At 38.4% G+C, this 14,246-nt stretch overlaps 2 protein-coding genes across 3 annotated transcripts; one reads left to right on the top strand and one right to left on the bottom strand.

Moving 5' to 3' along the window:
• Positions 1 to 8,349, top strand: ccl25a (chemokine (C-C motif) ligand 25a). 2 transcript variants are annotated; one of them, XM_076098510.1, is made up of 5 exons: positions 1 to 6,038; positions 6,587 to 6,672; positions 6,956 to 7,073; positions 7,402 to 7,519; positions 7,703 to 8,349. In XM_076098510.1, exons 2-5 carry the CDS (start codon positions 6,609 to 6,611, stop codon positions 7,724 to 7,726), a joined length of 324 nt encoding a protein of 107 aa, XP_075954625.1. In that variant the 5' UTR covers positions 1 to 6,038; positions 6,587 to 6,608; the 3' UTR covers positions 7,727 to 8,349. The 2 variants fall into 2 exon arrangements, with proteins under 2 accessions (XP_075954625.1, XP_075954624.1); XM_076098509.1 differs by having other exon boundaries at positions 1 to 6,672.
• A 2,816-nt stretch (positions 8,350 to 11,165) lies between these two features.
• On the bottom strand, positions 11,166 to 13,622 carry LOC142956799 (serine/threonine-protein kinase NIM1-like). Its single transcript, XM_076098544.1, has 4 exons — positions 13,556 to 13,622; positions 13,124 to 13,396; positions 12,214 to 12,482; positions 11,166 to 11,921 (listed from the first exon to the last, which is right to left on the bottom strand). The coding sequence occupies exons 1-4, from the start codon at positions 13,620 to 13,622 to the stop codon at positions 11,166 to 11,168; spliced, it is 1,365 nt and encodes a 454-aa protein (XP_075954659.1).
• Between the last annotated feature and the right edge of the window lie 624 nt (positions 13,623 to 14,246).

The raw sequence follows: 14,246 nt of genomic DNA, 5'->3' as shown, positions 1-14,246 counted from the left end.
AAACACAACACTCTGATCACTCCAGTGAAACAATGTTCACACTGAGTGAATTATCAAACCCAAGATGCCATGCTTTTAAAGTGGTACTATTACATCAAATGGAAATATTCTAACTGGCTTGTGAGTCATTTTATTCATATTTTCCCCACCGAGCAGAACAGAACAGGAAAGAGCAGAACAGAACAGGAAATTGTACGTGCTTGCTATTCTTGAGCAGGTTTTAATAAATCATTTGAACAGATTATTTTACTTTATCCAACAAGTCTCATTAAATCAATCTATACGAAGGTTCAATCATAGAAAAACAATTGTTTTTCCCTCCGGTAGTCTAGGATTGATTTTGCAATGTTTTTTCAAGACGTCACTCTGTTCTCAACTTGCCAGTGGGTTTATAGCTGACTCAATTGTCACATGCCATTTGTAAATCAAGACATATACTCTCAGTTGGATTTAAGCAAGAGTAAATCGTTGCTCTCTGTTGAGGAATGAAATTCTCTCTCCTTCACACTGTACTTCACAGCAGTTTATTTGCTGCATTAAAAGAGTCGAAGTAACAGCTCCTAAACAAACTTGTATGAAATGCTTCCGTTAGAAAGTGACCCGGATGGATAAAGAACCAAAAAGTTATGCAGAAAACGCTGGTCAAATACCGCGCAGACACACATTTGTTTGCATTGTTAGTGTTATTATGGTTAAGTAACACTGAATAGAGCTCATTTCATAAGAGTTTTCATTGCACAATACCTACCAAAAGTTTTCAGCAATAATCATACTTCAAATTTCCCTTCAGGCACAACTCGAACAAGCCACTGCATGTGTTTATTCTGTTTCCCAAGAGCCCTCGCCTGTCAGAGGAGCTTGGCTTGTGCTTCGATCCATAACAGTTTCGTTTCTTTTCTTATCCATCAGCGTGCAGCCGCTGTCCAATGTCCACTGAAAATCAGCCAGTCAACATTTTTATTGATTGCAGGCCAGGGAGCTTAACGCTCATTAAACTCTAATTACACTCTAAATGTTTGTGCTTTTGGTTGTGGTGCATGACAAAACTTTCTGTGTTCCCATCCAGTGTAGCAGATTTCCAAACAGGCAATGTAACATTGTTATAATAGTAAAAGTGGCTCCATCAGGGGCTGGAAAAGCTGATATCCAGTCCTTCTGATAAGTGTAATGTGTGTGTAAAGATATGTGCTGCTTTGAAGTCCAGTAAGACCACCTCAGACACACTGTTACTTTAGAGACTTCTATCTCCCCCCAGATGATTGTAACTAACACCTGAAGATAAAAACCCGGAGGAATTTCACTGGGAAAAAAACAAGGGAAATTATGATGCAAAGATTCTTTCACAGAAACCCAAAACCATCTCAGTTGTAGAGTGGTGTAATATTTGATCTTATCTTCTGAGCAGTGTTATCTGAAGAGCATAGCTTCTGGATATAGAGCCAAATACAGCTAAGTGATGAATATGTTAGAATAAAATAAGAATGTTATCTTGAAAACCAGTGGAGGAGCTCTAAAAATGGTTAGTTTTGTAAATATTTGTACACATGTAGGACTTTTCATGGTGAACAAAACTGAAGAGGTCTAATGCCAGAGAGAATGATAAAATGAGATGTTTGTGCAAAACCCCAGATTGTATTTGTAATTGTCCAGTGCTAGCGTTTTTAAAATAACATCTGTCTGCAATATCTGTGCATGGCAACTATGGTTGTGAGGTAAAGTTCATGGTTAAGGTTTAGAAAAAGCTAATATTAATCGTAGGTTAAACTGACATTAGGTTATATTCCTCCATGACAAATCACAAATAGACAAGTCTATACCAAAGTACTTTGTGGAAAAACGTTTGAAAAGTATCTTTTTAAGATACTAACCTTATTCTATTCTATTCTATTACATGTCTAATGAAATGGGGACTGGGAAGACACTACATCTTTAATAGTGACCTTGTGCGGCATAGTGGGTGTAACCAAAAAAGTCCTGAACTTAACATCCTGTCACAAAAGGATATGCATCCTGTTACAGATGTAATTACACCATCTCATATCACCTTTAACATAACAGTGAAAATACTTTCTACCTCTGCCGATACTGGGATTGGCTTTGCTGGTCTTTTCTTTCTATGTCGTTTTGTTGGTCGTATCTGAAAAGTAATGGCTGGATTGTGATCAGTTGGCTGTCTACATTCATGCCCCCAAGAGGGTGAAACATTTTGATGTTGAGACTTATCCTCACCTAAAACCATCTGGGCAAAGTTACACTTATCAAATCTCCTGAGCCTTTTGACATTGACATAGATATTTTTATTTACACGTGCGTGCTACATGCAGGAGAAAAACTACTGATTTTGCAACTCCTCTGACTTTGTTTTTGTCATCATCCCGCCCAGAAAATTATTTTTTGAACCTTTACCCTTTTGTTCGCTTTCATTTTTCATTTTCTTGCACATGCAGTTTACAAATGGACGGTTGCATAAGAAGTAAATGTTAAATCAGTATCATTATTCAGTCTACAGCATGTGAGACAACTCTGTCTTCGGTTCTAATGTAGTTTTCTTGTACTGTGTGCCAAAGTAATGTTTCTCCCACAATGATAAATGGCTTCTCGGAAATGTCTTCTTTCATGTGCATGCAAAATGACAGCAACGGTGAAGGGATAAAACAACATCTCACATTGTCTGAAAGGAATGCTGAAGACAACACACTGTATCATGACACTGCCTGAGTCCAAAAGCCTCAGGCAGTGGAATATCATCTCCTGATGAATATCCAATGCCATTAATCCATCAGGATTTTTCGAATACGCGATCACAAACAGGAATAGAGATAACCACAGCCAACTCTTTAGTGTTGTTGTTTTTTTGCAGGTTGCAGGTTGTTTTGCCAATGAACATTCAGATCTTTTTCATTTTGTACTGTGATCAAACTCACACGTCTAGCAGGGAGCAAGACCAGAACTGCACGAAAAGACTGAGGCAATTTGTGAATAAATCACAGCAAACCAAATATATATAAAATGCTTTGATGATCGGGTGGCAACTGGGGTAGGAATAGGATATCCTCTGATTTCTTCTGTGTGACACAATGCACAATGTGTTCGGGAGTAGAAGTGTAGTAAACAACCAAAGTGAGCACCAGTGTCCTGCAGGCCAAGGAAAAGAAAAATGAAACGCCTCATTGGGCTTTAGCAGTGTGTTTGGATGTGAGTGAGTATAAACAGTGAACAGAGCTATCCGATGTTCACTCAGGCACTAAAGGCTCATTAATATCTGTCGCAAAGCGTTCAACAAAAATCATTGTGAAACAAACACTACGGCGTGTTTTCAGGAGTTAGCAGGAAAGGCTTTTGGTGGACACGCGATATGGCAATGCTGACAAGTGTTTTTAATGCAAAGCTTTTTACCTGTCAGATCACAATATGACTAAAGGAAGGTTACTCCATATCCGATTCTGGACAACTGGTTTTTCATGCATCAGAGTCAAGCTCTTCTGAGAATACTGACAAGCATGACGGAGAGAGTCAACAGGTTTTTATGTGGTGTATTTCCACACTTTTTGTGGTTTAAGTACAGACAGCAACCTAAATTTACGATGGCTTCATTTGTCACACTCAACTCATTCTAATTGTATATCGTTTTTAAATTGTCAGGGAATAGTGATGTGATATACTAATAAATTCCAGGCATACAGGCCATTCATTTAAGCATTAATGACTTTAAAATGAAGTGACTAATGACTTGTTACTGCCTCTTTCCAGTCAGCTGCAAGGGTCAAAACAGAGTTTTCATTTTAAGGTGCACTTTATTGATTCTGAGATACAGCCTTTATGGTCTGATAAGACTTATTGTGTTCCATCTGTTGGGGACTTCCACTCACAATTAAAAGTAAATGAGCAACAGCAACACCTTTACACTGTACATCAAATAATGTTTTGCAAATGATATGTAGTGTATATGTTTTAAACTTAAAAAAAAGCTAACCAGAGACAGTGAACACAATTTATCTCAGCATGAAAAGTAATGCACAAGAGATAAATAATGGATAAACAATAGAATAATAACTATTAAATAGTGGTAGGATGTCCTCTCATGCTTCATATCATCAAATGAAGCTTAGAAATGATTTCACAAGACATTTACACAACAAAAATAAAAAAAATAAAAATACTCATATTCAGGATGTCTCTAAAATGATATAGGAGTGCCCTCAATAAGCCAGGAATTAAAAGTGTGTTTTATTGTTTGACAAATATATTTTTGTATCTAAAACAGCCACTAACGGGAATCATGTTCTAATATTCATAGTATGAGAATCACATGTTAACTGTACAGTATTTTAAAATAGTGAAAACAGTAATTGAACTACGTTTAGATGGCACTTTTATCCAAAGCGCTTTTTAGTCTGCCTCTCATTCACCCATTCGCTCACGTACAATACACGCTCCCACACTCACACACCAATGGCAGTAACCTACCCTGCCATTAGCCGTGAGGAAAAGAGGGCTGACATGTATTACGATGTCTGTATCCAAATGTATTTTAAGTAATATCAAATGTAGCACCTAATACTCTGATATCCACTGTAGAGGCATGTGTTTAGATGTTCTGTTATTTGTACACGCCTGAGAATGGACGTCTGAAGACGGAGAAGGGGGTTTACTGCAGTGGTGCTGAATAGACAATGCAGTTGCACTGGGGCCCGTGGGGTGGGGGGCCTGTAGAGAGCAAGCCCTCTATCAATGTGTTGGGTGATGAACGAGTACTTGCAAGTTATTCAGAAAGCCACCTTGGAAATATCCTTGTGTGTGTGCGAGCATGCTTCACCGTGAACTGGGGCCCGTTGTTAATAATGCTATTTTGCCTTGTACAGTAGTAAGTACATTGCACCTATATGTAATAATGTGTTAGATGATGTGGTGTATGTATGTGTTTGTGCATTTAGATGAATGAATGGAATGCATTGAAATGTCTGTGCATGTGCATACTTTCCATAGTGAATATGCATATTCATATGTGCATATATATATATATATATATATATATAGTGCATATGTTGTATTTCTTTAATTGTTACAATGATATGAAACGATATTTGGTGTTCCTTCCATAATATTTACCCAGTTTGAGCAAAAACACATCAATCTAATCATAAAAAAGGACACACTGACATGAGTGTGTGCTTGTATTCAAAGAGAAACATGTCATTACAAGATGAAGATTCAAATATCTGATCTGTTAACACACCTGCAACTATATAAGGCCAAGGATTTGGGCAGGATTGGCTTTAACAGTGGCATCTTAGCACAAACATTCAATTGTCTGTTATTCCATCCTTTGTGTTAAATGCTGTTCTCAAGTGCAAGTATTTACTCTGCAGACTTTTTTGGATAAAGGTTGAGAACAAGTTGTGTAATAATAATGTCTCTAAACACCTTCATTCAACAGCCATTGAGGAAGGATGAGTATTTCTCAAATTATACCTGTCAGTGTGAGGAGAGTTAAAACCTTTAAGAGTTTAACAGGCCAGACTCCAATTACAACAACCACAGGCAACATAGGAGTTAATTATATGGTAGGATATGTTTCCTATTTCTAAATCCCAAAGTATGACTAAAAAGACATATGTTATTTGTAAGAACAACGACCTTCCACCCCCACATACATGCATGCTGAGAATTTCCAACTTGTGAATTTTGGAGATGTCGTGAAATTGTGAAAGTTCATGTTTCTGGCTGTAAATGCACTTGTTTGACTGAATTCACAAGTATCACAGTTCTCTTTCTACAAAAACCCTACATTAGGAGGTGCGCACATGGTAAGACTAGTATTTGGTTTCAGCAACACATCATGAACTCTTTTGGGAGAAAAAGCTTGACAAAGAAAAAGCACATCAGTATTGGTTTGGGAAAAAAAAGAAAGCTGAGACGAAGTGCAAAGGTGAAGTGCGTTTATGGTAATATGACACCTGGCAGTCCTTTATAAGAGTGCCTCACCTTGCCTGCACAGACACAAGAAGACAGCAACAAAATACATCTGGAGCTTTAAGGTGAGTAGCTTTTAATCTTTAAATAGAAAGAGACACGGCTGCGTTTTAATTTAGAGTTTCTTTAATATTTTGTAATGGTCATAAATATTCTATCAGATAAGATCCAGTAAGATTTAAAGAATTTGTAGCAGTTTTGTTTGGGTTATTCTTATTTTGACTTCATTTGACTTACTTACTAGTAAAAGCACACCTCACATCAAATCAATGTAAATGTGTCAGATTCAGGGAACAGATGTGGATTGTTTTTTCATCAGCATATCAAAACCAATGACATTTAATTTAGTTTCTTACCAAAAGATCAGAACAACATTTCCTGTAATGTGTTTAATTAACAACCAAGAGTTATAGAGTCAAAAAACAAGTCAAATGTGTTAGATGTACATGCACACATACACAAAGAGAGCTGATGTGAAATATTTGTTAAAGGTTCAAAGTTTTAAATGTGAATAACAAAGTCTTGGGAGGAGCTCGGGTGCAATAATCCCAGAGTGATAAGGCTGATTGCAGGCAAACATTGTAATTCCTGGCATCCTTCTGGCTTCTTTCAGTGCTGCAACTACAGACGACACCATGCGGTTCAACACGATGTTCTTTCTGTTGATCCTATCCTGTCTCTGTCTTGCACTGGCACAAAGTAAGACACTGTAGAAGCTGGCTTCTGGAATTAATGTCACATTGATGACATTTAATACACAGCAAAGATTAAAAAAGAAGGCCAATGAGACAGGTTTATTGCCTCAGTAAGGGTGTGGGCAGATGTGGCCTCATTGTGTAATATTGCCCTGTTCAGGACCTTTAGTACTTTATTACCTGTTGATTGATTTATTTGACCGTGTTGTACGAATAATATTATACTGTGGTGGCACTGGATTGCACTGGAGTTCTGACTTTACTGCACTGGATTTCTTATACTTCAGCGACCTATGAAGACTGCTGTTTTAAGTATGTGAAAACAATGAACCAGCGCACTCAAAAACGCGCAGTGGAGTACAGACAGCAAGTGGTAGATGGAGGCTGCAACATCCCTGCTGTAATGTAAGTACACGTGCATAGATGACGAGACGATCCACTGTAAAACTGAACTGACTTCAAGTGCCTAAACTTACATTGCTCTCTCATTACTACTCAAAATAAACATCTTATCAACTATTGCATCTTGTTATAGTGTTGGTCATTGTTGCTTTTTATTTATATATATATTTTATAATTACACAAATGTTTTTCACTACTTGTGTATAACAGTCCTGTCTATTATTTACCTTTACCTGTCTGTAGAGAGAGATGCAGAGAAACCAGAGTCAAATTCCTTGTAAGTGCACACATGGGCCAGTAAAGCTGATTCTGATTATTAATTATCCTCTAGCTTCACCATGAAGAGGGGGCGTGAGCTGTGCACTGACCCCAAAGAGACATGGGTTAGAGGCCTGATGAAGAAGATTGACAATAAGGGAGGCAAAAATGATCACAAGAAACCCAAGAAGGTGGGTGATACCTGAAGTGTTTGCACTGTAAAACTGTCCATCAAATCAAGTCATGTCTGTCCATATTTAATCCCGAACAAAATATTCTGAGAAACTCTGCCAGTATATATATTACCAGTTTCCTATGGATATCATAGTTTTTTATTGTAGTAATATTCAAATGGATGTCTTTGCTCTTCACAGCACCAACACCCGGACAGAAGCTGAGGGCAATCAGCCTGATTCAATGGCCCCAAGCCAGCTCTCATCTATCTGCCAAATCCTATCATTGAGCAACGCACGGTTTCGTGGAGGTTTTATGGTGTCTTACTGGCAGGCAGTCGACATGGTTGGCCAAGGAAATCTTGTAGCATTACTTTTGCTTTCACTCTTCACTAAGATAAAGGTCAAAGCTTGGGTAGAAACACAACGGCACTCTGTGGTACAGGAATGAACTGCTGATGCCAACTGGCCGCTACATAAATACATAAATGCTTTCCATAGCATGGCTGCTTCAATGACAATATTTGTGACTGTTTTTCTTGCCCTTTAAGACACAAAGTATTCAATAAGCTGTTTAATTAATGGTGATAGAGTGTAAATGATAATATTAGATATGTAACATTTGGAGTATATCTGGCATGATGTGTCTAAATGTCCATCAAATGGTTTATTTGCAGACACAAACTGGTAAATATAAATGTCTTCTGAAATGTGTGTCATAGAACTGGAGAACTCTTATCTTAATTTGTTCAAAATATATTAAATGTCTGTCTTTTCGTACATTTTTTGTATAGGTTTTATTCTGTGTTCCCATAAATGCATTATAACAATAAACTTGCTTATCGCTTTCCACTGTTTTCCTCTTTGACCACTTTTGCATTTTCACACTATATTTACTAAAACAGGGAACATTATGTAAAAAAAAGAGAAGAAAGGGGACGCCCCATTCCAGTGTTCCAGTGAACGGTGTATGCAAAGTTCAAGAACATGTATGTTGCATGAACCCGAGGCATGCAGCTTTAATAATCTAAAAGTTTACCTTAAGACATGAGCTCCTTAAAATGAAACACGCATATTCTATGAGGCTGCTATAAAGTATAATTATCATCATCACCCGATGTTGCCATCATTAAATGTACTTTACGCTGACAGTATTTTACTTGACAAATGTTAAAACACAATTTTAATATGACACAGTTATGTGTAACAAGTAGATATGTAGAACAGATAATCTGAATGTGAGATGCTTTTGAAATGTCGTTGAGATGCTACAACAATTTCACATACAGTCTTATATATCTTTTTGCTCCCCAGTTTCATGTTTTTCTTATCCTATCTTGTCTTGAAACAATTAATTTCACGGCTTTGTACGGGATGCACAGGCAATTAGATCAAACAATTAACAAACTAAAAATCCCCATATTTAAGCATTTTGATTAAAACTGCAGTGCAAAAATATCTGCAGGAAGAAATCCGACACACATGAAGCTTTAATGAGTATGAATGTGATGTGCTGATTTACAACCAGCAGTATCTGATCTGGCATGGTGCTGGATTCACTCATTGATCTATGTGTGTTACTCTCTCATGTCCATTGGCATCATCAAGAACTGCTGGGACATGCAGCTGATAAAATCCCACTATGAGTAACGCAGTGTGTTTGACTGCACTGTCTGTGGAGATTTACGACTTACACACAGTTTGCCTCCCAGAGGCTTCGTCTTGCAAACTGCTTGTGCCTTAATAGCAACATTATCAGACAATACAAGCCTGTGCACTACAGTGTATTAATTATCCAATGTTTGTTGATTAAAAGAAAGGTGAGAACACATTATCTCAACTAATGTACACATGAATGAGAGGTGAGAGGGATAAAAAGCTTTTAAGTAGGTCAATCAACATTAAAAACCAAAGAATCCTCCACAGACGCAGGTGTTAGTATTTGTTTGAATAGGCTGCCAACATTGCCTAAAGGGAACAGTGATAGATAACCTGGCAAATACATAATAATTATCATGACATTAATAGCATATCAAGTATTGATGGACATTCAAAATTGCATAGGGTATCACTAATAGATGCACCACTTCCAGAGGTCAAATAATTGGTGCATCTTGGGTTGCAGCATGAAAAGTATTTTGGTGCTGAGGCTTTCGGTTCTTCTTGTTTATATCACAACAACGCTGACAGCTGTGCTGCACTTTTTGCTTTTGCATGCTGAGGCAGAAAGAATTGGCTGGTTGGCATCGGGATCAGATATTTTAGCCTTCTTTTATCAAGGGGAAAATACCTTGAACATGAAACATGAGACAGGGAAACAACATGTGGAGAAATTACTTTACACTAAAACAAATGTGATGAATTACAGGAAATAGGATGATGAAACACACATAGACCAGAAAGCGAAAATAAATTATGAAAAGACATGTCAGAGACTTGTTTCCGAATGTTGTATCTCTGCCATCTTCATAACTTAGAAGGCTATAAAACACGTTAACAGAAGTCTGTGCAAGTTTGGTGTGAAAGACTTGGAAATAAATCATGAGTTCTGAGTGTAGAAAGAGCAACAAGAAAGAAAGAAAGATGAAAGCAGTTGTAAAGCATTGCACACCACTAAGTCATTTGAAAATGACGTCATGTGTAGCCATATTTTACACTGATCAACCTAAGCCCCAAAATAGTCATGGGAACTCATTTATTTTTACTGTGTTTGCAGGATCATCGGTCATGCTAACATGTGATGTATATTTGTGTAACGCCTATGAACGTAGTGAGTTGTTTGCCGTTCTTAAAGGTCAGTCAAATTCAACGTTGACTTCAGTTTATTATGGCTTTCAAGAGGTGAGATCAAATTAAGATATTTACATTTTTACACCTTTTTTACTATTTCAATAAAATAAAAAAATACTGCACATGTGAAATATAATGAGATAAATAAGCGACGTTGCAGGAAAATGAAGAAACAAAACCTGAAAAAATAGTAGTAGTAATACAAATAATTATGATTATAATAATCTGTGTATATATGTATACATATATTTTATTTTTAATATAAAATACATTAAAAATAAATATACCAGTGCATTCTATCACTTACCTTTTTTTCTGATTAATATTGTGCTCATTTATAACAAACATGTTTTTGACGTTTCCACATAATTCCTTTGCTTTACTGAAAGAGGAATCTCCGGGTCATTGTCAGCCCTCATGTGCAAGTTCTTTCATGCTCAGACGGTTTAGTTGCAGCTCACTCAATAAAAACTTTGAATGTTATCTTTGTGGACAGAGAGCCAAACATGATCACAGAGTTTGCCATTGGGTCTACACTTTCAATCACAGCGACCTGCATTAGTGTGATAGCAGATCTTTTGTCAACAAGATACTTTCATGATATCAGAGCTATTCAATATCGGATTCTGTCCATTTATCTCTGCTAAAACAAGAGATACACTGTTAAAGGGTCAAAACTGTGAGTCAAAACTAAAATAAAAACTAATTGAAAGCAAAACCTTGGTCAGGAGGAAATTAGCTTAGCTTATATAAAGACTGGAAGAGGGGGTAAACAGCTAGCCTGGCTCACTAAAAAGCTCCAAAAACACACACATATCAGAACCAACGGCAAATAAGCACATTTCCCAATATGTTGAACAATTGAGAAACTAAACTACATGATGATACAGACCACAGATTGGCGTTTGTTTAAGCAGCCATCTGAGCCTGCCCTCCATGTGAGTCTGTTCTGGGACTCTTTGGTGCAAGTCTGGCTGTAGCCCACAGCCTCCACAGTCCTCTTCTTTTGGATACGATGCAGCAAAATCCGGTAAGTACCATTGATGGGACTTTTCAAGTCTAGGCTGCTGTTGAGGACTTGAACCTTAGTAATGCCAAGGTCCTCCAGCGCTGCCTTTACATTCAGTTCATCTGCACTGAGGATGTGGGAAGGTTCAACCAGGTGGTAGGGTGTGGGGCTACAGGCCAGGTAGGCCTCGGTGCATTCAATACCTCTCATCCAGTCACTGTCCATGATGTGTTCCACAGTGAGGCGATCCACAGGAACCGGCCTCAGGAGGCCCGCAATGATCTCCTTGCACGATCCGGGTACATAGGGAGGAATGGCATAGGAGCCCTGCAGGATACAACACCTAAGCCTGCCTGTGTTTGCAGCTTTGAATGGCATTGTGGCAGTCACCATGAAGTAAAGCAGGATACCCAGCGCCCACATATCTGCATATTGACCAATGTAACCTTTCTCTTTGAACAGCTCGGGGGCTGTATAAGGTGGAGAGCCACAGAATGTGTGAAGGACGTCGCTGGGGCAGCAGAACGTGCTGAAACCAAAGTCACCCACTTTAATGCAGTAGGTGTTGGTGTAGAAGACGTTCTCTGCCTTCAGGTCCCTGTGGACGATATTATTATCATGCTGGGGAAAAAAGAAAAGAGAGAAATGATTGAGGCATTACAAAGGTAATCAGCTCTCCTGCACAGCTGGTTTAAGGTACGGGAGCCTTTGAATGCAGAGTCACAAGAAACGCTGTATTCTCTAGTGTTATATATAATATATCATATTAAGTATATCTTCTAGAAACGTATCTTAAAAGGAAGTCTTGTCAAGCAGTTAGTTGTTTAAATAGTCTGCATTGGGAATCTCTTCTCTCATTTTACAACACATGCACTGCTCACAACGTGCACCGAAAGACTAGCTGGTGACTTACCATATGTTTGACTGCAGACACAACCTGAGAAAACACAAGCTTGCTGTCCATGTCTGAAAGGCGCCCCCTGGTGCTGATACGGGAGAACAGCTCTCCTCCGCTGGCATACTCCATCACCAGGTAAAGCCTCTTGAATGTCTCCACCACCTCATACAGGCGGACGATATTGGGGTGCGCCAGCTTCTCCATGCAAGAGATTTCTGAGGCAAAAGGCGCCTGTGATCGCTTGCCCCGACGCACTTTATCCAGGATTTTTACTGCCACTCTTTCTATCAGATGACGACAGATATGGGCAATGAGGCCACAAGGAACACACACACACTTTATTTGTTTCTATGCTTTTTCTATCAATCAATTTTCCTTATGTTATGAAGTGTTGCTTCTCCTTTTTGCTTTGATCTACGGCTTTTTATTAATTCCTACTACTGTCTGCTTTTCAGCATCATCGTCTGGTTGCACACAAGCTGCTGGCTGTGAAAACTGACGACAGTAGTGGATGGCTGGCTGGTGAGATGTCCTCTGACAGCCGGAATGACTCAAAGTGGTGTAATTTGAGCCGAGCTGACTGAAGTGTCTTCCATGAAATTAATCTGGATGTCTGCACATTCATTTTTTCATTCAACAGAGTTTCCAACTAAAATGTATATCGGGTAACTAGTAATTTCACAGATACATACAATTCCTTTTAATGATACTTAAATGGAAAATATGATTTAATATAAGACAAATCTCTCATAATATAACGACCCACTTTCATTGGCAGTGTTTGCAGTGGTGCTTCAGATGTTTTATGGAGAGATATGAGAAGTGTGGCCTTTTCAGACCAAATTATCATTACTTTGACAAATTTATGGCAATAACTCTGGGACACATGCACTTTATTGGCATCAGAATGCACCCAGCATCTCACCTTTGGTCAGGTCATGTATCCCCAATCTAACCTGGGAGAAGTTTCCGGAGCCGATCTCTCCTCTCAGCTTGTAAAGCCCCACCCGCCGTCCAAATGTCAGATCATTAATCCCACTCTCTGAATGGGTCAAATCATGAAAGGCCTTCCCAAACGCAGTGAGCTGCATCAACTCCTCCTCCACTGTCATGTTCTCCTTGGTCTCCAACTTTTCCCCCGCCTTTGGGGACGTCAGGGTGATCTCCTCATGACGTGGAGTTGTCTTTAACTGAGCCCCTGAGAAGGAGAAAAGAATGAAGGGATGCAACAGAAACGTTTATTAAGCTTAGCTTTATTAGGCTTGAACATATTATTTACTGCATCGTAATGCCTTAAATATAAATAAGTCTAGCTAAATAATAAAATATTACCATTTCAATGTGTGTTTGTACTCACTTTTTTCCCCTTTTATGTTCTTCTTACTCTCTGTTTCAATGGCATTATTTCTGCTGTTCAAATACATGATTTGTATCCCAGAAGGCACTCTGTTTTCTTTTGTAATCCGATTTTAGAAAACAAAAAAGGTGGTAAATTACAGAGAGAAAAGAAATCCCGAAAACAAAAAACTGAAGGAAAAAAGTGATCAGAAATTATGTGAGCAGCATGATGTGAATTCAAAACCATCTGCATGCATCATGAATTCCCTATTGGTGTTCCTCCGATATCCATCTGTACCACTGCTCTTTTTCGCCTGCTGTCTTCCTATGCTGCTGTATTGTCTCCTGCTGTATAATCCAAGTAGACTACTGCATGACGCCCTGTAATCCAAGTGTTGGACTCCTCCCAGACAGACAGACAGACAATAGACAGGCTTTACAGTGGCTTATTTAAGCCCCAGAGATGAACATGCTGCCTGATGCATTTGCTTGATCAGGATTATTTCTACAATACATATGACCTTATACTGTTAGGGGTCAAGTGAATGAGGAAAGGTTATAAAGTGCAGTTAAAGTGGTTCAGTTTCCTGTGGTCGGAACGTTTAATGAAGACTCGCTGTAAATCACTTTTACATTATAAATAAATGTTTAATCATCAAGAGACCAGCAGCCACGACTGGATGTACAGTCTTATCTTTTTTTTTTTTTTT

The sequence above is a fragment of the Anarhichas minor genome, unplaced genomic scaffold (genome assembly GCF_050575085.1).
Source record: "Anarhichas minor isolate MPS153535 unplaced genomic scaffold, ASM5057508v1 ptg000024l, whole genome shotgun sequence".
Taxonomy (NCBI): Eukaryota; Metazoa; Chordata; class Actinopteri; order Perciformes; family Anarhichadidae; genus Anarhichas; species Anarhichas minor.
The sequence above is the reverse complement of the archived record's forward strand: the minus strand, read 5'-3'. Positions and strand labels throughout refer to the sequence as shown.

Coding starts and splice junctions, on each gene's coding strand:
- ccl25a (XM_076098510.1), top strand. CDS start 6,609: ATGCGGTTCAACACGATGTTCTTTCTGTTGATCCTATCCTGTCTCTGT. Junction 6,673..6,955: donor CTGTCTTGCACTGGCACAAA/GTAAGACACTGT, acceptor CTTATACTTCAG/CGACCTATGAAGACTGCTGT. Junction 7,520..7,702: donor ATCACAAGAAACCCAAGAAG/GTGGGTGATACC, acceptor TGCTCTTCACAG/CACCAACACCCGGACAGAAG.
- LOC142956799 (XM_076098544.1), bottom strand. CDS start 13,622: ATGTATTTGAACAGCAGAAATAATGCCATTGAAACAGAGAGTAAGAAG. Junction 13,397..13,555: donor GAACATAAAAGGGGAAAAAA/GTGAGTACAAAC, acceptor TCTCCTTCTCAG/GGGCTCAGTTAAAGACAACT. Junction 11,922..12,213: donor TGTCTGCAGTCAAACATATG/GTAAGTCACCAG, acceptor TTTTTTCCCCAG/CATGATAATAATATCGTCCA.